Source organism: Osmerus mordax, chromosome 13 (assembly GCF_038355195.1).
Source record: "Osmerus mordax isolate fOsmMor3 chromosome 13, fOsmMor3.pri, whole genome shotgun sequence".
In the NCBI taxonomy this organism is placed as follows: domain Eukaryota; kingdom Metazoa; phylum Chordata; class Actinopteri; order Osmeriformes; family Osmeridae; genus Osmerus; species Osmerus mordax.
The window spans coordinates 8564779-8590339 of record NC_090062.1 but is presented as its reverse complement, the minus strand read 5'-3'; the positions used below and the strand labels follow the sequence as shown (position 1 = coordinate 8590339).

The following is a 25561-nucleotide window of genomic DNA, read 5'->3' as shown; positions in this document are numbered from 1 at the left end:
CATTTTTTCTTTTCAAATTATATCTAAAAATCCCTGCTTTTTTGTTCACCCTTCAGTAGACATTCTTTGCCTCCTATCTTATTACTGTAATTCAGTCCACAGAGCAATGAGTACCTCTGCCTTTCAATCGGCATTTGCTATGGAGAGATTATATACTGTCCTTTTAGCTCATGATTAAAGAAGGACTTCTCTAAGTTTATTACTTTGGTTTCCAGTTTAAAAAAGGCCTTGAGGGGAAGAAAGACCTGACTTGTTCTTTGAAAACTGTATTAAATCTAGTTCTGGCCTTTACTCTGGATGTAAATGCTGTGGCTCTCTAACAATAAAACAAAATCTACGTGATGCTTACTTGTAAATGCTAAGCTCCAATCTTCGATCAATGGCACAGCAGTTAATGTCTTTACTCACTCAATGAAATCCGACAACAACTTGAATGAGCGAGCAACCTTCCCCGGAAACTACATGTGTTTACAAAGTCTGTCTGCTCTGGAACCTGTGGTGTATTCCAGAAAGCTGGTTATGCGACATAACCGGGTAAGTTAACTCTCCAGCTGACACACAATGTTGCAGCAACTTACTGGCAATGTTGCTACAATGCTGGTTGTCATATGAGGAGTTAACTCACCTGGGCATGTCGCATGACCTGCCTTCTGGAATATCCCCCTGTTCATGTTCCTCAAAATAAGACAAACTGTGTAAACAAATTGTTTTTTGTTATTCTTAAAAAACAATATGTGGGTTTATATTATCTTCAAATGAAATACTGTAGTTAGTCAAGAGAGTCTGATGAAAGTGATTAACAAGAAAGACTAATGAGAAAGCAGTTAACAATAAAACAGCATCTGACGGTAGGCTTCTCTAAAAGAGAATATGTAGAATTCAAGGCAACATGCAATAAAGACCAGACAGCTTGGTGCAGAAGGCACAGGAAGAGAAATGTGAGATAAGACCTTTCATGAACTTCACCATTTAGACAACTACTACCCTTAGCCTTAGCTGTTAACACCAAATGGATACATATTTTCCACTACAGAACATATACCTTTTTCCGCAAGTTATTGATATTTCTCATGCCAAAGAGATTTACCTTGGTATTTCTGAATGCACACCTGTAAAGTATTTCTGAATGCACGCCTTATAGTATATCATTCCGAGAGCCCAGTGAAAGGCGCATCATAAACTTTCACAACGCAAAGTCCATCAACCAGATCCCTTTTATTGAAGCCATCTGTAAATCCTCTTCTCCTATTAAGAGTCTTCTGCCTTACCTGATGAATTTCTCAATATTGGAATGACTAGAGTTGGGGGGTCAATTAATTTCTCATGTCGATTTGCGAATTTGAATTTAATTTGTGGAATGATTGAAAAAGCCTTACTGACAATTTATGGATGGAACTCTAATAGAGTGCAAATGGAGTTGACCCCAACAATGCTCTCCAAGGAACTTTATGATTTTTGCAACTTTTTTGTATTGACAATATCGAACTAATCAAATAATTAAATCATTAACTTTGTTATTTCTGAATATATTTCTTTCTTTCTTTTACAAGCCTGGGTTTAAGAAAAAATGAACCATCAGGTAAATGTTAAAGTGATGACCAAAGTAATTAGGAGCCAGAGATGGACTACTAAATAAAGATTAGGCTAAGCAAGACAAGGTGTGAAATTTAAATGCAGCATTTTCAGAATTCAAGCATTCAAATGTTTCAATAGTCCTGTCTTTCAACAGGGGCAACAACTAATGGATTTGGAGCACAAGTTAACAGTGGCCAAGGATGAGCTGGAGAAGGCTGCCCTCGACAAGGTAAATGTTTGCAAATGTTTGTTCAAAAGATGTATTATTATATTGTCTGGCTACAATGTTCTTTATCACGCCAATCATGCCATGCAATATTTCTCAACTACAATGTGCAAGTTAGCGATCTGGTACAGTACTGTGTACAATACATATTCTACTTTTTTATGAAGAGATGCTTTGATGGGTTTGTTGCACTATTACAGTACAGTAAAATTAATGGATTAAAGCACACTATTAGATTTAGACTGTTGTTGTTACATGCCATCTGTGTAATGAGTTTGTGTTGTGTGCGGGATAGGCAAGGAAGCCACCAAATATTGAATTGAGTGTCAACTCTCATGTTTACCTTATTGTTTTGGGACAGGAATCTCAGCTGAAGGCATTGAAAGACACAGTGCACATCTGCTTTTCAGCTGTCCTGCAAAACCAGCCCACTGGCAGCCACAGATTCCCTGCCACTTCTACCCACTTGTTTAGATACTCTTCACTTGGGAACAACTCCAGACTCACTTTCCAACAGCCACATGCCAAGGTAAGATGCTCTTTTAACTGCCACAGCTCTAGGCTCTGAAATGTGTATTTATGTTATTCAGTAAATGACACTTTGCTGAGAAGTGTCTAGGAACATATTCACCATTAAGACCACTGACTGAAAAATATGACTCCTGAAACACTGTTCAAAACTAATTTAGATCAAGCTGCATTTTACATGATAGTGGAAACACGGCCCAGCAACTTATGCAGGCTCTTGTATTTAAACATATACTCTTAATTAAAATAAAATTTAAATGACAGACTCTTTATTTTGGGTCCTCAAAAGAGAGTCTCTTCTGAGTCTTGTCAGTGAGTACAAAATATTTTATACTTAATCACTTGAGAGCAAACCAAGGATGACAGCTGCAGACATTTATGGGGTCTGAAAACATGCTCTTATGTTTCTTCCCGTTGGCACTTATTTGGTTTTCACAATGTATGCTTCATGTTTTGGCTACCCACAATGTTTTTGATCTCGTTGTTAAAGATCATTGACCTATGCACTTCTGTAAAGCTCTCTCTTGGAAGTTGCTTTGGATAAAACCGTCTAAATGAATAGATGTAAATGTAAAACAGGATTTGCCTATACCTTAAGTATGGAAACTTAATGTCATGCAAGGTTATGATTTTCATGCTAGGTTTTTTTTCAACATTGTCGGACCTTCATTTTTGCACCAACCACAATATGAATACATTCCAAAAGGATTTCTATAAAGTAGTGTAAGAGTTTAATACGGGCAATTAATGGATATGAGAAAGGGTTGACAGTTAAATATTGTTTTTGGACAGGGTCTGTCCTATATCATTTAAATGTCTCACTTGCTGGTTTTACTACATGTGATCTTGTGAATCCCATATATTGTTAATAATACAATATTTAGAGGGTAACGGCAAAAAATTGGGCAAAGCTGGTTCATGTGGGTCTCCGAGAATTTATTGCTGTCAGTCAGAACCACCAGACCAGGAACTCTCCCGCACTCCGACTCCAGTACTTTCAGAAAGTAAAAAGTAATTAGTGATGGATTTAGTAATGAATCATTTTCAGAATTTGACAGTCTCATGAACTAGCCTACCTTGTGACACATACAACTGTGATTTTTTTTTTTACAATGAACAGAATCCATCGTTTCAAGACATTGATTTAAATAGGCTTTACCTCACCCTATTCGGAGACTCTAAGGGATCTTTGTTTGGAACTGATGCGGTGCTGAATGCTTTCAATACACTTGTCTCTGTGAGAATGGAGCACACCTTCTCTCCTCAGCATGGGGCGCCATGTCAGACTTAATCACAGATTGTGTTAGTTCTGATTTCTGCACTACTACTGCCATAGCTGCAGTCACACTGAAATCATCAAGCCGGGCACAACGCTGCTGCTGGGGCATTTTATCTGCCATGATCCTGGTGAGCAATTTTGTCTCTTAAGAGGCTTTCCTCCCCAATGCAGTCGGAATTCATTCTACTTCTATGTCTTGGATGTCTAAGAGCTTTGACGCTCCAGCTATGTGCCACCCAAAGGACTTTTTTCTCTCCTTTCTATTTTTTTTACAGCTTTCTTGATCACACTTAATACCCCTCCACCATGCAGTGGTGCTGTCACGTAGAGCAATGTATTGTAAAAGCCACTTTACATCCAAAGATATAAACTATACTCAGTGTTCACAGCTGCGGAAGATGACTCCATTACAGCAGATGAGAATTCGCCGGTGTTCCTTTTCATTAGTGTGTGGGAGTGAATGAGGGTAGAGAGGCTGCCTGACACAGACAAGTCAACTAAAATAAACTAAGTTTGAGCTAAGATCTGCTTATACTAATCAAGTTTTTTACACCTTTAGATTAGCATACAAATAGTTCCAATCCGTTGCCCTTTGATTGTCGCTATCCTCTCCTGTACGACTACTGTCTGTTGGAGGATCAGAGTTTTCACTGTACAGATTAATGCGCCGCTCCATCTGTTGAAGTACACACATTCACAAGGAATGAGCCATGTCTCATTTTAATCTGTCAAGGATGGTCAAAATACAGACCCCCCCCTCTCCTTTATGTCTGCAGATGGACCTAATTTATTTCAGAGAGAAAGGAATGTCAGCTGTTTTTGATTGGTGATTCGGTATACACCTACTCTTCCTCCAAAACATTTCTATGAACCAGGACCCTCAAAACCGCACTCAAATTATTCCATATGCCTATCCATGATCCGCTTTCTGCTGTGTATTTTTGTATCTATTATTGATTAAATAGAAATGTAAAGCTGCTGAATGCATTCTGTTGGACATGCTTCTATTTGTCAGCCTGCATGACTAATATGAGGCCTATTCTTGTAATTGATCAAAAGGCAATTATTAGGCACAGTGCAAGTAATAATGGAAAAGTAATGACATAAATAAAAGGTTACAAAGGTTTTTACAATTCCTCCAAACAGCTTTCGCAAAACATAACTTGCAGGGGCCGTTATCCTCTGGCTGGATAATAAAATATAGAGTATTTTGTGAGCACACTCTTGCTGAAATCCGCTTTGTGTCTTTGGATTCCAAAGTGGATCAGTGCTGAAATGTTTGTTCAAGTATGTGCAGCAAGCCCTCTCAGCTTCATGCACACAGTCTGAGTTAACATAATGGGCCTTAAGCTTCAGTAGACACCATAGATAAGGCTTCCAGCCTGGCATAAAGACACACACCACACCCCGGCTGGTGAAAGATTCATTAGTGCGAGGTTGCAGGGATCAGCAAAATTGGAGTGGAAGTTGCTTCATATTTAACAGGCAGAGGGAAGAAGCCAAGTTTTGCAGTCTGATACCATGCAATTTTTATCCAAGTAATGGGAGATGATGTCTCAAATGCTTGGGGCACTGTGCCTGAGGAAATTACACATATTTCTTTGGCCTCCTCTCAGCTGTTACTGTAGGCTTTTCTACAGTTTCCAGGTTTAAATTAATCCAGAAAGAAAACCTTTGTGTTGTAGTTGAGGTCACAGCAATCTAAAGAAATATAATTGAAAACATTGTAACATTTAAAATTAATTGTTTTGTTGTTATAAATCCATCACACATACTGTACAAATCAATTTTGAATTCAACTTCAATTAGGATTTAATTATCTGGATTGGCACTATAGATTTTCGTCCTGCATGTTACAAAGAAGAAACATTGTGGCTTTTCACACATTTTGGAGGCTTTGTGATCTGTTCCAAAACTAAGATATGATTGAGTATTTTACTTTCAAAAGACAAAACAGCACATTTACGACTCTAAAATAATCCATGATATACTGATGTGGTATTTTGGCAATGCCAAGCTAAAAGGTTTGCTAACCCTGTGCAGAAGGGTTTAGCATTATATGACTAGATTATGACACTGTCAAGCTAAGAGTGTTTCTATGTAACATTTGTAATCATTTTCAGTTTACATTTACAGTTACTTACAAAAAACAACATCAGACTGGCACTTAGATGGGACCGTGGTTGTTCTTATCTGCATGTGATGAATAACATTTATTGAATAAAATCTGCACATTTTATAAAGGACTGCATCATTAAACCCTTTATAAAGGCATGGGATCCATTAACGACTAAGCACTAATAAATGCATTGCCAAGCATGAAGAAGTCCCACATGATGTTGATATATTTTAGGCTTTGCATGTCCTTGCAATGGCTAGATTAGAGTCAATGTTGGGTTTAGGCATTCCAGTTTTGGGTTAAGTTTAGAAAGATCACAAGCAACACAAAAATGAGTGAACTACAGGAACTTGGTTTAACCTCAGGACTTGCACCCTTTCCCACTCCCAGATAATTTTCTTATTTCATGATACCCACTGCATTTTCTTACTCCAACATTTTGCATGGCACAGTTTTGTGCATATCACAGTAAATGCAGGCATTGGTTGGTGTTGATCAAAAAGTGTTCTACAATACTCCTAATGAATGTACCTGTTACTGAACATAATTACAACTGTTTAACTTAAAGATAGAAGCAGATGGTATTTCTGGTTTCTTACAAGTAAGCTATAACAAAATGAAAAAGAGTGCCATTCACTGTATAAAGAGATGTAGTGCCTAAAATGAATGTACAAATCCCACATAACAGCTGTTCTACAACGCCAAATATCTCTTTAAATGGGGTTCTGAACTGTAAATCCTTCTTTCTTCGCACAGGATATCCCAAAAGTTCAGAGAATCATCACAGCCAGCAAATCGCCTGTGAACATCGGGGTAATGAGGAGAGAGAGTGGTGTACTCAAGGACTGCCAGATGGAAAAGGTGAGCCTTTGGAGTAATTAAACTGTAATAGGCTATTTGTGACCCTCAGGCCCAAATTCAACAGGTTCATCTGTTCATTGAATTGCTGTTCATTAGTTACCTGATCCACTTTTACTCAAGTTATCACTTGTAAAAAATGTTATATTCGCCATATAAACCGATAGGTATTGATGAACTCCTACAATTTGTACTTAACCTTTGGGTCAAGGATTAGCAATAGTAACGCATGTTTTCACTTGCATTACCTGACCTCGAATATCAATAGTTTGAAAATTAAGGACTACAGTCCTGCTCAAAATTCTGTGATATATGAAACATCCCTAACTCTTTATCAAATGTACAGCTATACTGCATGTTGTCTCATGACCATGCCTTGTTTATGACGGTGCTCTCTTGACAAGAAATCCAGGCATGACAACCCCATTTTAATGATGTGTCAAAACCAGAAAAATCCTATGAGGGCAGGGGCGAGAGGGTGCAGTCCCATAGGGAATGGGTGTTTTTGACATGTGGTTATCAATAACTATAAGCTAAATGAGCCACTAGGCCACTGGAGAGAGAGAAAGAGCATGGTTAGGGGGGATAGGATCTACCAAGAAAATTACCCACCATGGAAACATGTCAAAGAGATTGTCCCGTAATGAAATCGTGCCAAAAACAATGTCCGTTGTTGTCGCATTATTGATGATATCATTTTGGCAGGGGTTGTAAGAGGGGAATCCTGTATCAAGAAGACTGGTTACGAATACCAATGAGAAGGGATACATACATGTGAAGACTCTGTTCTGTGTTGTTCATCCCAAACAGGCAATGAGGAGTGCAATTATTTCTACGCTCTTTTAAAAAGTATTTTATAGTCTGTGATAGTTTTTCTGCAGTATTTTGAAACCGTGCAATAGTTCTTCATTCACAATGAATGAGCAAAAGGACTGAGATATATAAGAAAGCCCTGACTTGAATAATTACATTTCTTTAATGATTCACCTACAAAGTCAAAGAACATAGGAGAACAAACTGTTTTCGATTAAGTTTAAAAATACAAAAGTAGTCCATTTTAAATATGGTTCAAACTGATACAATGCTCTGCCTTTGTGAATCTGTGCATTGTTACCATGCAAGGTGCTACAATTACCCCATCAAAGTGAATAGGTGCAGTAGGTAGTATTTATTGTGTTTTTGCTTAGAGAAGGCACATAGGTCCCCAGATAACTACTCCTCTTATCAACCTAACTGCTTCTCTGTAAATGTTTCATGAAGCTGGCCATAGTGTTGGAGAAAGGCTGTACCGTATTACCTTCCACTAATGTGGTTTCATTTTTGAATTGCAGTGGTAGATGGCATGCCTTGACGAAGAGCAATAATTAGGTCATAGGCTTTAGCAACAACACTTTTTTTTTTTGCACTTTTTACAGCCCTATACTGTAGGTATATTCTACTGGTCTGCTGTACTTATACTGTTTTTTTATTTCCCCATTTCCCCACACAGTACAGGTAACAAAGGGTGGTTCAACTTAGGGTGTGAACAAGAAGTTCATGCAGTTCAGCTTAGCTCGGTACAAAACTGCCACGTAGAAGCAAGAAGTTCAAAAATGTCTCCTTTAACTGAGAATAACAATTAATTCATTGAATCCTATCAAGAAAAGCATTTCCAGAAACAAATGTTGTTGCTAGCTATGTTTATGTTCTTGTCTTCCTTCAGATTGGTGTCGATTGCTTCCAAAATCAGACTGAGGAATCACCTCCTGAAAGTAAAAAGCATACAGAACACCAGGTGGGTCCAAAACATGATGTACAATGGAATTGTATTGTAAAATATTTTATGTAACAGATTGTACATTGTTGTGTATTGTTTTCTTAGTGCAAAAATAACTTGTGTGTGTGGGGGGGGTTATTCTTACATTATATTCCTTCCCAAGTAATATTTAATTACATATGGACCTGGTCTCAACACTGTGGCTCTCATGCAAATGTTCTCATTTTTCAAACTATGTGGTTGTGTGTGGAATATGATTAATAAATATGAATAACACTTGAGAAAATGCCACCACAATCTACTGAACTGTGATATTCCTCGTATTACGCTCTGCCAAACCAATGCATATTGGCTACCTCAATCATGTGGAATAGAGTCACACCTGTTTGGAAGTGCCAGATGGTGCAGCGACACAATGCATTCCATATCAATTCGGCACAACATTGTGTAACGATGCAGCTGCCGCACTATTAGTGATGGTGTTGGATCTTTACTCCATTTTAACAGTATACTTCCATAGGTTACAGTATGTATCAGAAATTATCATTTCAAAAAGTGAGATGCCAAAGTTAATTTCGGCAATGGATCATGTGGATGCATGGCATTTAAATGAGCAAATAACATTCACTGTTTTTGTCTTCTATGCTTCCGGCTCTCAGTAGTCTTTTGTCTATTATGTGTTAGGCATCTTTTTAGAACCAAAAACCCGGTGCTTTCTCCCTCCTGTGTTCACTCAAATTGACAGATTATGAGAGAGAGAGTTGCAAATGTGTCGATCGCTTGCTGGTAGGACCATGTTTTCTCCAGCTACTAGAGCCATATTTGACATACTAAGTCACCTGACTAGTCGAGCTGAAGTTAAGTTCCGCCCATTCCTGTCAATGTAGTTGACAGGAATGGGAAAAGTCAAACCTCTGTCACATAGGTTATGGGTACTGGAAAAAGCCCTCAACTTGAGTGGTGTCTATCCAGGAAAGCACTGTTCATGAACTCAACATTCATGGACTATATAGAGTGCATTTACCCATTTAGCCATGTATAATTATGTAGGCCGAATGACAAACTCTCTCAAATTCTCTTCCAATTAAATGGAATCCACAGATTGCACTGCACTTTGACAAGATTCTGTAATTTGCACTAACCTGCAACAGTGTGTAGTAAGAGGCGGTAGTAAGTATTTGAATACAAATCATACATTTCATATTACTGCTGAACAAACCCCTCACCACTGACTCAAAACCTGTCTGAGAGGTTAATGAGCTGATCTGCTGCTGGTTTAGCTTAGGGGGTTTCAGAATAAAGTTAACTTCCCTTCTCCACTACATGAAACTGAAAATACAAAAAGCTTTAAATATAATATATATTAGCTACTCAACCTCAGATAAATGCATGAGCATGGGTAGGGTGCTGTACTTCCAGTATGACTATGCGTTGGAAGTGGACGCACTTACTACTTGACTAATTGAGTTGTAAGCTCTCAGAACCCTGAATTATTATTTTAATATGTCTAGACATAGGCCTTATACTGTAGTATCTCAAAGGAGAATGTTGCTATGATTGTGAAATAAAGATTTTATTTCATGTATGACTGAAGGTGACAGTATAAATCCATCTGCACAACCATACTTGTTTTGCTTCTCTCCAGGCAAAAATTGTTGATCACTGCCAGGCAGTGTGAAGATGAAGCTCAGTTTTTTTGCAGCCACCCCATAGGCCTTTACCAGTATGACATTGGTAAACGTTTAACAGATGCTTGCTGACTTGGCTTGCAGCTAAAAACATTGGTTTGCTGAACTGGTGCCCATCTTTCAAATGTGATGTCAAAAATAACTGAAATACCTTATAACATCACAAATCTATTTACCAATCCAATTCAGGCAGGATTAGCTTTTTATTCCTCCCTGAAAATGTTGTCTGAAAATATGGGATAATTGCCTAATGGATGTTTTTTCGTAAGTGTGTTTATTTTCTCAAGATGCTGAGTTGAAAAGCAGTTGCGTAGCCTAATTAACCAACTATAGACAGTTATTGTAAATATAAAAATTGTATATGATTGTCGAACAATCATCAAATATGAAAGTTATGAAAAGCTTTGTTTCTATGTATGTTTATGTAAAACTGCTGTCAGTCAGCAAGTAGTCTTTCTGTTTGCAGAACAATATTTCACTGGTATCCTGTCACTCTTGCTCATAATGAATTCTTGTTTTTGGAATCTAACAGCAAAGGAGCCAAGCACAGATTGAAAAATACATGGAAAAGTCCTCAGATGACAGCAGGGTGGCAGAGGAAGGCAGCAAAACATCAAAACGACCCAACTGAATGAATGGGATATCTACTGAGATGCAGAAGACCTGTATAGCCTGGAGGATATTTCTCAGAGCACACACTTGCGTGCCCACATGTGGTCTCACAAACACAACACACACTCATTCACAAACATGCACACACACACACAAAGAAACATTTGCAGAAGATAGACACTGGCATTTTGAAATGAAAACAATCTAAAATTTCAAACTTTCTCAATTGAAATCCTGCATAGTGAAATGGCATGCATTCTAGACTTCTAGACTTATTTTAAAGGTAGCAATGGCACTGGTAACTTGTTTTCTGATCAATCATTTTGTTGTTTACTTCCTAGATTTTTTCAGTGAGGACACTACTTTCTAAATGTGGGAACTTTCTAAATAAATCCCTTTGCACTGGTAAAGTCAGATATTGTAAAAAGTACTCAAATCGATAAAAAGAAATGCTGTAACACCAAACTTACAATAATGTTTTGCCACTCATTGTAGCAAGGTTAATTTACTCTCCATATTTTGAGCTATAGAGGCTCAAGTTGGCTGGCCAACTTTTCAACATTTAATATTTCAGAGCTCTTTCTGCCTTTAACATGCCAGAGGTGAAGAGCCAAAGACTCACAATGGGTCGTCTCCCTGAGAATGTGCCATGCACTGAGTAGTTACTCCTAGCTACATTTATCTGTTATTTGACCTTTCTGTGTCCTTTCAATAAACTGTGATTTTCAGTAAATGTGACAAATAAATGGATATTTGTGGAGAATAAATGAGTTATTGGTTCTAGTTTTCAGAGGAAAGGGTACCATTGAAAAAAAATAGACTGCTGTAGCAATTAGGTCTGACACTTTAAAGCATAATGTTAACCGAATACTAAGGGAATACTATACAGGAGTTTTCATGAAAAGGGTGGAAGGTTTTCCTCACACATTCTTGCTGCATCAATGGTCTCATTTGTGCACATAGAAGTCTCAGTCCTGATGAAAAATACCTTCAGATCATCATACTGCAACGAACTTGCTCCATATAAGGGTGAGATATTGTGGTTATATGCTGGATAAGCACCAAATATAAGATGTCAGCTTGCTCCAAATGTTGATTTAAGCAGGTTTGTGTAATCATAACCATTTTTGAATTGAAGTTACATGGTAGTTGATGTAACCCTAATTTAAAGTTTTGCCAAACATCCAGTAACAGGTGGCAAGCAAAAGTGTATTACAATGAAACCTATTTGTAGGTTAGATTTTTACATCTTGAAGCGTATTGTTCATGGCCCATGTGATGAAAGATGGCAATTGATTTCCTCTCAAACACCGGCCCGAGAGGTGTTTTTTTTAGCATTGGCCTGGTTTTGGAACTATCGCTAACATGTAGCCTAGTAGTATGTAATTGTGTCTGTTTCAAGTAAATCAATCAATTACAAATACAGATTTATTTATCTTAGCAGTGTATACTTCTAAGAAACATGAACAGACTTCATGTGAGGGTTGAAGAAAAGATGTGAATGTCTACAAAGCTACCAATATGGGAGCAGCTGATCAATGATAGTGGTCATAGAGCCCATAATAGATATCATGTTCAGGATTCACGGTGGACCAAATTAGGACACCTCAGCATATAATGATATAGATAATAATAGTAATAATATAATTACAATTATGAAGAATGTCACTCATTCTTCTCAAATAGTAGCCATGCAAGAATGCATTTCATTTACACAGACTACATGTTTCAACACAATTTCATATTAGGCCATAGGAAGTAGGACGTCAATTAAGGCATTAAAAACATGTAAAAGACTTCATGTATGAGCTCTGTGAATAAAGGGCATTTCAAAGCAGTACATGAAGGGCTTTATAAATGGTACCTCACTTCATATGAAGCTTAAATGTTCATGGACAGAAAGTTCTAGCTAAACAGAATGTCAGCTTGTGAGATCAGTATGGTTTCACAAGGTTACATGTCTTCTACTGTTTCAACCTAATAAATTGTCTGTCTAAAACAGTTCTCATTAGCATCCTCAATCAAGCCCACTGGGAAAGTGAATAGAGCTAAAATGTTCACTTACACAAAAGAGAATAGGGGAATGGTTGTTGAGCTAAGTTCCAAGATAGTGAAGGTCAGCTTTATTATCTGAGTGAATAGCCCACTACACTGAGCACATAAACCTACTAAACCTAATTAAACACTTACACTAATTACACAGACACTGGCTTCTTAGTTTTATTTATTTATTCAGTACCTGAGCTGTTTTAGGGGGACACTCAAATGAGGCGCACTGAACGATTGCAGAATCTTTAGACTGAGTGTACGAACGAGTGTGTCGAGATTGCCCACTTCATCCAGTCTTTTTCCACTGCCCTGCTTAATACACTGAAAGGCCATATGGTTCAGAATCAGAATGGGATTTATTCTCCATGAAAGTTTGCACAGACAAGGAATTTGCTTTGGCAGGAAGATAATTGTATGACACATACAATAAACATATAGGGACCTAAAATTTAAATATGTGGACTATCTATACTAAGGGTACATAAACTAGCAGTACTAAGTGGAATTAGAATTAAATAAAATATACAATAAAATAAAATATAAGTTGTCGTAATTTACAATATAAAAATACAAATATTACAAAAAATACAAATGTACAAGATACAATTTTGTAATGCAGTGCGATGTATGGGTAAACATACACTAATACCAGTTCACCCTCAAGCTTGTTAAAATTCCAAATTGATACTGTGAATTTCACAGCACTACAATAAATAGGCAACCAAAGCAAGTAGGTTAAAGAAGGAACAAAATGTTGAGCTGAATGGCATGGATAGCACCAGAGAAATCCTCTTGTGTACTGTGTGCTGCTTAGCAACAGTTTGCTTCTGTCTAGCTTTGATAGAATGTACCAACTCAAGTAAACCAATATATTCTCAGATTACTTTTTTTTTACTGAGTCCAAATATCCTACAATGTCAAGGTCAAAGTTTCATTGCAAACAGACTGGACACATTTGTTGGGAATATGCCTCAAAGGCAATAGATACTTTCAGTGATTTCTTCCTCACTTTTGTGAAAACCTCAGCAGTTTACCACCTGCTATATTGCCTGTACTTCCTGCCACAGATGAGTGAGTGAAAATCATTTTCACCAATGCTTCATACTAGGAGAAGACAGATCATTCAGTTAGGGGAGATATTTTAGTCTAGGTCATTTGTGGTTCAGCATGTACAGTAGTAACACCGGCGATCTGATTACATGGCAACCTTAAGATGTATTACACATTACAATTGTCACACTTTATAAACAGTAGTGTAGGATTAACTGTAGTTTCTCTGTTAAATGTGTTGGTTATTAAATTGTAAGAAGGCACAGCATGTAAAACAAAAGCAAGATTAATGTTAACACCCATTTTTCAAATCCTGATTATTTATTGAACAGTCCATTGAACTGTCCATTGAATATGGACAGTTTATCAATCATTTGGAGTTTAAGTATTAAGAGTTTAACACTGTATCACAAAGACAATTCCCATACAGCTCCATCTAGTTTCCTAGAGGAACCAGAGAATCCAGTAGACACCAACATTTAACAGCTGATGACCCTGAGCTCCCAAGAACATCATTCAACACATCATTTTATAGTACACAGTTCTCAAGAGTCATTGGTTCATCCACAATCACAATACAGAAATGTAGCTGTTCCATGGCCCTTCCGTCATCGGCTCATTAACTCAAAAGAATACAATCTTTCAGTACAATCAGCCTAATCAACAATAATTAACTCTAGATCAACAGTCTTAAAACTTAGGCCTTCCCAGGTAATAAAACACCAAAGCTGGAAGTGTCTTCTGTCTCCATCCAAGTCAGGATATCATAAACCCCAGGAGATGACCATCTCAAATGGTCACCGGTCCCACCTTAGCTTTAAATTTGAAATATTATGTATATGTCTAAATATTTTGTATATCATGGCATGGTTAGAGAGTCAAGATGGTAAGAGTTTGATGTAAACATTAATTTAAGATACAATAATGTTTTTGTCCATGCTCTCTTGTTGACAATGTTTACTTTGTATAGGTAACAAAATCCACATTCAACCTATTAACAACAGCCAATTTCAACATTGCTGCTTACCCTATTTGGTAAAGGGACATTATTGTTGATTTTGGCAAAGATATTTTCGAGACCTGAATTCTGACTAAGGTTTCACAATTGCATTAGGCAGACTTGTATACATTTCACATGGCATTTTGGGTTGTAGCTAGCAAAAATCCTGATGAAAACTATTAACTGAGCACACGTGTTCCTTGAACTCTCAATTTCGTTCAGTAATTGCAAGTCACTCTCTGTCGAGGCTCCAGGCAAAAATGAATGTCAAACACTCTACCTCCCCAATAGGCCTGGTGAAAAGAAAGTCCTTTACTGAACTTGCTTCACAGAGAGCCAGTCCTCTGCATACTGATTTGGGATGACTCGAATGAGTCGTACACTGAGTGGTGTGAGTGACAATCCATTTCAACAATAAGCCAAGTTCTCAGCCTACTCCTTAAAGATGCTGTCAGATTCAGACTGGCAGGCCAATCAGATAGGAATCTGGTGAATAGGTCTCTCAGAAATTCAGCAAGGACAAAAATGGGTGAAAACTGTAAAGATTGGAGTGATGGTAAGAGTCTGGGTGTTACAATTTGTATTAGTAAAGCAGATAATTGTGAGAATTAATTCACTGGATGTTAACACTGTATATGTAACACTGTGGGCCTCAGCATGTACTAACGCTTTTGCGCCCACTTCAGGCGTATTTGTTTCGCAATTTGCGCGTAAAAGCATGGCGAGGTATGTACAAATATGCCGCACTGAGGTAAAAGCGAAGACTGCCTGTCGCGGGAACTGAAAATGCTACATTACAAATATTGGCATCAGGATCATTTCAAACAGTCATCGCTGTTTTGACTTTGGTGGCTGATCCATGATAGAAAGAGAGAAGGAAATAAGAGGTAAACTGAAGTATCACAACGTGCGCAATCTGCGGGTTGGCCATGGCGCTAATAACGCTACGTTTGCAAATGTACGTACATGAGACCCTCCCTGTATGTCTTCAGCATCTCCTCAACATAAGGTCTTGTCTGGCATGGGTCATTATGGTTCCAGAAAGATGGAGGTTGGTTCATAATGAGGCCTAGAAGGAGTACTACAGAAATGGTTTGTTTTCAGCACCAATCCGAAGTATATTGTGGGTTATTATGACCACTTGAGGAGTTAAACCCATTCGGAAGGACTATGCTGGCTTAAGCTAGTTCATTTCGAAAGAGGTTTTTGCAGCATATATTTGTCTCAATAATAGAAAAGGCTAAGCCAAGTGTAGTGACCCTTTCCCTCATGTTTGAGACAATGTGACAATTGCCTCTTCATGATGGAGTCGTGCAGCGTAGTTTGTTTGCTGTATGCATTATGAAAAACGATGTAGGCTACGCCAATACTGAACCACACTAGCACATTTTAGGTTATTCAACCACTAAGGGTTGAAAGTACCATTAATGTTTTCAATAAAGCATTGTAAAGAGGTGAAATCACAGCACCAGAGTCATTTTTGTTATTCAGTGACACATTAAGAAGACAACGTTGAGCTGTTGCTCTCTGAAGGGTCATTGTGTTGAACAAGTTACAGGTGGAAGGTGTTGGACTACAGTTGGACAACTACAGTTTCTCAGGCAATCAATCCTTCATACATTTTTTAAGTCACAGTCAGTGTTGCTGGAGTGTGAAAGTTCCCATGTGTTGTGTTACCATCTTACATCCAGCAGACCATGTTCACTAAAGAATCAAGACAACAAGCATGTAATGTTCACATCTCGAAAACAATTCATTTGTTTGAGTGATTAACTTTAGCTTAGCTTTTGCAAATAAGAGAATTATTGTGTAATTGAAGGTATTTCTGGGTATGGGGTTTAAAAGAGGTGGCACGTTTATGTGTGACATTTCTGTACTGGTCGATCCATAGATTTTTGGGGGTGTTTCATTAGAGAAGTTTACATTTTACATTTACACATTTACATTTATTCATTTAGCAGACGCTTTTATCCAAAGCGACTTCCAAGAGAGAGCTTTACAACTGCATAGGTCACTGATAATAACAACAAGATAGCCACAAAAACATTGCGAATAGCCAAAAACATGAAGCACACATTGTGAACAACCAAAGTAAGTTCCAAAGGGAAGAACCATAAGAGCATGTAGTTAAACAAGTTACAATTAAACAACATGAGCCGCTATAAGTGCAAGTGTATCTGTAGAAAAAAACAAGCAACAATAATAAAACAATATATCACAGCGAGTACAAGTTGTACTATACCATGAATACATTACACTATGTTCAGGAAATTTTACTTATAGTTGGTTTATGTAAGTTTATCATCTAGCTTACTATTAAGAATTTGAATTGTATTATTGTTTTGCTGTCCAGTTACATTAAAAGGTGTTATGGTAACCAATATAAAGAAGCATTAAAAAGTAAATATCCAGTGTATCCATCTAAGTAAAATCAGTCTCTTGCCACTCGTAGCCTTAACAAAATTGTGAGAATTTCACTTACAGTTCAGGGTCATATAGGAAGCATAGATCCTCTGGTTAAGACACCATAGCGATTTGGCACAGTACATCTAAGATGGCCCTAAACAGAGGGGATTATTTAATGGAAAATATTGCATGGCTCAAATCGTTCTGCATCCTGAACTCACCTCCGGCATCCTCTCAACGGCAGTCTCTCACTTGTTCTCACTCACACAGTTACCATGGAAACAAGGACCTTGAGTGCTAGCTTTTCCCACAAAGTGCTGCAACCCCTTTGTAGACAAAACCTGTCCTTGTAACAAGGTTCCAGAATGCTGCATTGTCTAACGCAATAAGACTGCAACATCAAAAACTATATATTTCCCTTTTAAACCTATAGGCAAAATATTACTCATGTATTAAAACATGTTAAACTGTCTATTATGTAATTATTTCCAGTAGCATTTGGTACCATGTGGTACCTATTGTGTATTGTTCTTTGAAGTGTCTTAAAGTACTTCTGACAAGTCAATTCAAGTTGAAACAGTTACTGCAATCATATTGCATACAGTATGAGCAAAAACAATATATCAGATTTATAGTCTGCCATATGAACAGCTGGCGCAATCCATTAAAAATACTATTATTATTTCTTTGTGTACCTGAGATGAGTCAGGAACGATACAAAGGTACCATATACAGAAAATATCATCCTTGAACAAATCAATCTGTTCTTTCTGGTGTGCAGGTGTGTTGTGAGATTGCATGCTCTTGAAGGTCAAATACAATATTTACTGTATTTATCAACATAATAAAATTCCTGTGCACTTTCTTTACTCTTGATGTATGTAGGTTAGCTTTGATGTTACTTAAAGCAATGCAATTTCAAAATCATTGCTGATTATGATCCAATGCATAAGAAACAAACTGCCTGTGATATTTGAAATGCATGTCAAATCATTTGAATTCTAACTCAGTCCTAATGCTCTGTCAACGAACCAGATGTTAGACCACAAATCTACCAGGATGAACAGTCAGACATAATTCATAATTCATGTCATTAGCTTCAAGTGTAGCTCGTATGCTCTACATTCTAAATGTATTCATAAAAGCACCAGATGAAAGAGTGTGTTTCCCTAGCCATGATAGTTAACATATACCCTGATATTCTCAACATGGTTTTAAGCTAACAGGAATGACTGCCAGTGGGAAATCAGTCGAGAGTCAGCATGTGGAAAGGTGTGTTTTAACAACATCTCACTGTATAGATACTGTGTACAACATATTTCATTATGGTTTAGGAGACAATCAGCCTACTCGGTGAGATTCTGGAGTTGTTGTTTTTTTAGGCAATGGTTTTAAATGAAGGTGATGTCACCTAGACATAATGGTAGAAATATTCCCCCCCACTGTTATGTCTTCAGGCTGACCTTCAGGTCACAGATAATTCTCAGTGGGTTAGACTTGCTGTGCAACATACCTTTATCTAATGATATGACACCTTCAGGGGGAGCTCTCTGACTCTGGGATCTGTTCACAGCTTCTCATATACAATTCTTTTTCATATTTATTTCTTTTTTTAATCAACGAAGTCCCTTTAATGCTTGCAACACCGTCAACCAGGAAAAAGGAGAAGGAGGCAAGGTGCAGTTAAGCAGAAAAGGGGAGTGCTTGTCTCCTCCAATCTTAAACATCTATCGAAGGATGTGTCAGTAACATTGCATCATTTCCCATGTTTATGTTTTTTCCCGGTTTCTTGCAAGAAGTGTGTGTTGATAGGAGCATTGGATGACAGGAGTGGTTGGATGCAGGATATAACCCTGGTGTGTTTGTGTGTGTCGGTGGGGTTTGTATGTTTGTGTGTGTGTCTGAGGAAGCCATATGATCTTGGTTATTTTCATCTTCTTCTTAAACAGCCTTACAGTAAAGTACAGGCCATAAAATATTTGATTATGAGTTTTATTATAAGACTGCAGTACTGCTCTACAGTATCCAGGATGAACACTAAATGGAAGCTGTATTCATATGTTGAAATACCTAATACAGAGTCAATCTCTTCTTTTATTTCTTTCATTGACGGAGACATAAGACTCAGCCCAACATTTCAGCCCAACTCAATTGATATTCAGTTAATACTTCATTTGGATGTCCATCTCTAGAATGTACAGTTTAATTAATTACTGTATATCGATGCACAGTAGATGAGATGCTTGAATAACTATCAACAGATGTCAGTTTGACTCTCATCCTACCTCTAGTTGTTGCTTATCAGCAGATATCATTTTTATTGATATTATCTCAAAAGTTTTTCTTTTTTGTTGCATGTTGATAAATGTGTGGTACTATATGCTGTTAAGAGTGCAGCATACAACAATGAACCGGTATTGTAGCTATGTAAGATCTTAAGTTTTGAATAATTTGAATAAAATATATTATTCTGTACTCTCTGTCAGGTTAGGTCTCCACACTGACACTGCCCTACCAACATGGTGGTCATCATAAGTGAGAGGAGTCAAGGGCATGTTTAATAATGTAAGAGTTTTGGAATGAAGCCCACACTGTATGTAGACCACTAAGCCTGATGGTGAAACTCTTGCAACACATTAGATGAAAAAGGATAAAAAAACAGAATATTGGTGAACTTTTTGCCAAGAGAGTTGTACATGCTGTTGCAAACCTGGAGCTCATGGTGAAGTGATCCAGGGGAGGTACCACACATTCCCACTGCCTGGCCGGCTAACAAGGACCACAGCTGCGCCTCATCAGCCAATCAGGGTGAGGCACAGCATAAAAGCTGGCCAGTGCAGGGGATCAGGGGAGAGCAACCGGTGTAAGAGCCACATGGGAACGAGCGCACCTTGTTTTCTTTTTGGTCAACTTAGAGGGCCACTGGTACCACATGAGCTGGCTGTGGACCTTTTCCTCCATTGAGGAAGAACCTTGATTTGGTTTATCCCCTACCTGGGATAAACCGGTCCCTGGTTACCGCAATACATACCAAATTCATATTGATCATGTGAATATTGGCACAACATTGCCTATTGTACCCCTGGCCATTTGTTCTATCTCCATTAATATGTATTTGATCTTCTTTACAGCTGTGCACATGCTGTGGTGGGCAAACCATTTCATAGCCAATCCTTCACAGGGCTCTTGATAAATTGTTTCAATGCTAGAAAAGCTTGTATTCCTGAAATGTGTTTTGGGCGGGTGGACCAATGAATTTGATAATCTGACTTTTTGTGAACCTAATGTGAAAAATCCCAGCCCAACATCTTGGTGGCACTATTTTTAGTTGACAAATAGCTAGACATTTGCGAGGAGCTACTTTTAACTTAGTCCTGCAGTGAATAAAGCTATCCAAACATGGATCAGACCTTTGCCAAGTGCCAGAGCTCCGAAAGATCCCTCTGCATATTCATGGTCCAGAATGTAACATCTGGGATATTTTCCTGTCAGATTGATTCCCTCACCCTCTGTAATGCCTTGCTCTAATCAAATGATTTGCTCTCTTTGTTGTCCCCATGAACAATTATTTGAAAAGCCAAGTGACAAATTAAGGAATGCCTGGCGGAATATGCTACATGAGAGAAATTTGGCAGGGTGTGTGATCATTTGACAATTTTTGTAAAACGGATTGGAGCTTCTGTGTAAGATAACGCCAGTTCTAATGGATGTCCTAACAAATGGATCCGCCTCACTATATTGTGTATCATTGAATACATCCCTTGCTGATCCTGGGTGGTATGTGACCCAGATAGATTTGCCATGATCTAGTACCTAGTGGAAATAAAGCTATAGAATCCCCAACTTCTTATGATGAACAGCAGAGTAGAGTATGTGCATGTTATGAAGAATTTATTACAGACAAGCTGTTTCTTGTGAGCTAGTGAATGAATGTAAATATTTCATGTGTTTCTGTTGCTCACTAAAATAAATAGTCTTTGTGGCTAAAAATAATAATGTATGAACCAGAGGTTTATTTGGCTGTCAGAACGAACTTAATTAGTAAACTGGAGTGTACAATCCAAATGACAACTTAAGACAGTCGAGTTGAGAGTGTGATGACTTCCACGTGTGGTATGTACAGTATAGCCTATTCACAGACTCAAAACTAAACATTCAGCATTAATGTCAACTAGGCCTTGTTAAAGACGATAACTGCAGATAACAAACATATTTGCCTCTCTAATATGATATAACCTCATGGATCTCAAAAGGGCAGGTAGTATACATCTAAAATGTTTGCATTAAGTTGCAAATGTTTCACATTCTCTTTTTATTTTGTATTTCCTTGCAAATTCCTTAGTCTCTATAGCACAGTCCACAACTGTGTGTCTTGGAGACTTGAGTAAGGCATTTATCTTGTAGTGTAATAGTGATACTGAAGGTGCCTGGTCATGGAAAGCAACAAAATGTCACATTTTCATAAGGCAGGTTGGTCTAACAAACTATACGATTGTGAAATATAAAGTGGTATCAGGAACTACAACCTTTTGAGGACCTCCCTTTCTTCCTCCCTCACATTCTCACTTTCTCTCTCATACTCACTCTGTCACATATTCACTTAAAGTGCATTGCACTCTGCCTTCATTCAGCACACTGCCACCAGTTGACTTGAAGGAATGTGATCTGCCCTCTCCTCCCCCTTTCTTTGTCAGCATCAAGAGTTGTTGAGCAGAGTGCCATCTTTATCAGGCATAGATGACAATCCCATCAACATCCCTTAATGGAGACACAGGGCCAGGAAGCAGAAAATAAGGTAGAAGATAACATTCCTCTGAGTCCACTAGTGTGAGTGCACTGAACTCAGACACAGGGTAATGCCATTCAGCTGGATGGTAAGTGTACACGAGAGAGTTAAATACTGTAATAAAATTACAGATATAAGGCTAAAATACATTGAGTGTGTGACCCTCTTATATGGATATGAGTGGCTCATCTAAACTTCCAAACCATAATCCAAAGTATAGTCATTATCTTTGGATGTGTGTCCTTAATTATTGTATTAGGAGTGGCAATATTACTATGGATAAAAGGGTGTTGTCTATGAAATAGGGGGCATACTGAGAGGTGTTGTCTACCATGAAATAGTATGCCCCCTATCATGGTTCGGGCTAGGTCCAAAGGTTACACTGAAATATTGATGCTTAAACAATGACATTTTATATCTGCTGTGCTTCAGACTTTGTAACAACAGTATAGTAGTCTTTTTCAGTTTCAGTGTGATAATGCCACATCAAGATCCCCTTGAGACATGCCATGTGCCAGCCTGTCTCAAGTCCTCCACCATCATCCCTGTGCCCAAAAAGCCAAGGCCAACAGGACATAATGACTACAGACCCGTCGCCCTGACCTCTGTGGTAATGAAGTCTTTCGAGCGCCTGGTGCTGGCACACCTTAAATCCATCACTGACCCTCTACTGGACCCCCTGCAGTTTGCCTACAGAGCCAACAGGTCTGTGGACGATGCAGTTAACATGGCCCTCCACTTCACCCTACAGCACCTGGACTCCCCAGCATCCTATGCCAGGATCCTGTTTGTGGACTTCAGCTCTGCCTTCAACACCATCATCCCCGCCCTGCTTCAGGACAAGCTCTCCCAGCTGAACGTGCCTGATTCCACCTGCAGGTGGATCACAGACTTCCTGTCTGACAGGAAGCAGTGCGTTAAGCTGGGAACACAAGTCTCTGACTCCCGGTCCATCAGCACCGGATCACCTCAGGGCTGCGTCCTTTCTCCTCTGCTCTTCTCCCTGTACACCAACAGTTGCACCTCCAGTCATCCGTCCGTCAAACTCCTGAAGTTTGCGGACGACACCACCCTTATTGGGCTCATCTCTGGTGGAGACGAGTCTGATTATAGGTGGGAAGCTGACAACCTGGTGACCTGGTGCAGCCAGAACAACTTAGAGCTCAATGCTCTTAAGACAGTGGAGATGGTTGTGGACTTCAGGAGGAACACAGCCCCACTCACCCCCATCACCCTGTGTGACTCCCCAGTCAACACTGTGGAGTCCTTCCGCTTCCTGGGCACTATCCTCTCCCAGGACCTCAAGTGGGAACTGAACATCAGCTCCCTCATCAAGAAAGCACAACAGAGGATGTACTTCCTTCGGCAGCTGAAGAAGTTCAACCTGCCAAAGACAATGATGGTGCACTTCTACTCAGCCATCATTGAGTCCATCCTCACCTCCTCCATCACCGTCTGGTACGCTGCTGCCACTGCCAAGGACAAGAGCAGACTGCAGCGTATCATCCGTACTGCTGAGAAGGTGATTGGCTGCAATCTGCCTACCCTCGAGGACCTGCACACCTCGAGGACCCTGAGGCGAGCGAGGAAGATTGTGGCCGACTCCTCCCACCCTGGACACTCCCTGTTTCAGTCACTCCCCTCCGGCAGAAGGCTGCGGTCTATCAGGACCAATACCTCACGCCACAAAAACAGTTTCTTCCCTTCCGCTGTTGGCCTCTTCAACAAGGCCAAGGGACCACACTGACTCAAATGACTTATTGCTTAAAACACACTGCTTTTGCACTGCACCACAACATGGTATCTTGTACATTTGTATTTTTTGTAATATTTGTATTTTTGTATTTTTATATTGTAATTTACGGCAACTTATATTTATCCCACTTAGTACTGCTAGTTTATGTACCCTTAGTATAGTTAGTCCACATATTTAAATTTTAGGTATATGTTTATTGTATGCACCTTCCTGCCAAAGCAAATTCCTTGTCTGTGCAAACTTTCATGGCGAATAAATCCCTTTCTGATTCTGATTCTGATTCTGACATGCACAACACCTTTAGGATGGTTTACAACACCACCCGCTAGCAAAAACCTGATTGCACGACATCAGTGCCCAAACCCCATAAAAATTGACACAAATTCCATAATGATGCTTTGTGATTGCTGCATGATTTTTGAATGAGAGGTTTGACAAGCAGGTGTCCCTATTCTGAGCATGTCCACAAACATTTGGTCTTAAAGTGCATAGTTATGTAAGTGTTTTGGACGCCAAGATTGACTGACATAGCTTTGCAGAAACTGATGTTATCTACAGCACATACTTTTAAATCAAATGAGGAAGCTCCTCATCTTGCCATGCAGTATTCTTTCAAGCTCTACATTCTATACATTTTTAGTAAACAGGCAGACACAGAGAAAATAATATAATCAATGCCTCTCTGGCATTGTGCTTTGGCCAATGGGTGGGGACAGGGCATGGCTGAAACACAATATAAGAGATGATACTAAGTGAGAGATTTGCAGGTTCATCTATTCAATGCAGTCTGTTAATGAGGATTGATGCTTTAATTGTGAAATGAAATTAACCTTGTGGGAAATGCTCCCCCGTAATAGAAGTATAAAAAAATCTATTAGGGGGAATTCAGATGGAAAATGAAGTCACTGATCTTACTCTGACATACAGTAAAGACCAGTGACCTGTCAGTGCTCTTCCCTGAATACCACTTATTTGTATGCTTTTTGTCTTAAATCTAGTGATTTCCCCCTTATTCAAAAAACTACTCTTCTTCCATTGGATGAGGTCATATTTGGTACACAAGCCAAAAACCTTAACTGCACAAATCCAGTTACTGTATGGCAGGCAGAAAACATGTAGTAGCAGGCTACATTGTATATTTGTAAGTGTCTATGTTGAATATGAGAAGTTTTGTACTGTATTCAATATCTGTAACCTGACTCCAAAACAAACACAGATTTCTAGTATGTTTGCATGACCATGTATTTTTTTAACCTTAAAATGTTCTGCTTCCCAGTCAAAAAGTTGCATTTCTGTATTTCTGAAGTCATTTAAATAAAACTACATTTGTTTTCTGAATATTTTTATTTTGTTTTATTTCTAACTGTAGCCCCTCTTTCACCTTCATGTAGAACATGGTCCATTAAAGTATTTCAAGAAGACAAATGCCACAGATCGGTGGTTTTACCCTATAGAACCACTTTGAATTCAAATTTTCCAACCCAATTCCCCTTAATTGATTTTAGAACGAATACTAACTTCCAAACCCTACAACATGTTATTTTAATCCAGTTTGTTTTCACACTTGAACTCCAAAAGCCTGCCATTTTGTTTGTGCAATTACAAGGGTGAATATATAGGATTTTTATTGGGTGATAATTGTCTTTTGCAGTGTTCATTAATTAATGTTTGGCATCTTCTGATAGAGAACATTTTCTTCCTTAAAGTTATTATACGCCCCATTTATTTGTAATACCATAGAAAACTTAAGGCAGCAGCAGAGTTGACACAAGGAAAGTTGTGTCACACAATACAGGCTTCTGTGGATGCTTAGCAAACAGCAAAAGTCCAACCAACATATTGAATACAAGTGATTCCCAAACATTTAACGCTG

At 38.6% G+C, this 25561-nt stretch overlaps 1 protein-coding gene across 1 annotated transcript in view; it reads left to right on the top strand.

Annotated features, from left to right (window-relative positions):
* Positions 1-10660, top strand: part of luzp2 (leucine zipper protein 2) — a 68787-nt gene extending 58127 nt beyond the window's left edge. The window contains exons 9-13 of the mRNA XM_067249530.1: positions 1730-1804; positions 2163-2330; positions 6484-6588; positions 8288-8359; positions 10562-10660. Of these exons, the coding sequence (XP_067105631.1) occupies positions 1730-1804; positions 2163-2330; positions 6484-6588; positions 8288-8359; positions 10562-10660 (519 nt within the window). The remainder of the gene's footprint in view (positions 1-1729; positions 1805-2162; positions 2331-6483; positions 6589-8287; positions 8360-10561) is intronic.
* Positions 10661-25561: the final 14901 nt, after the last annotated feature.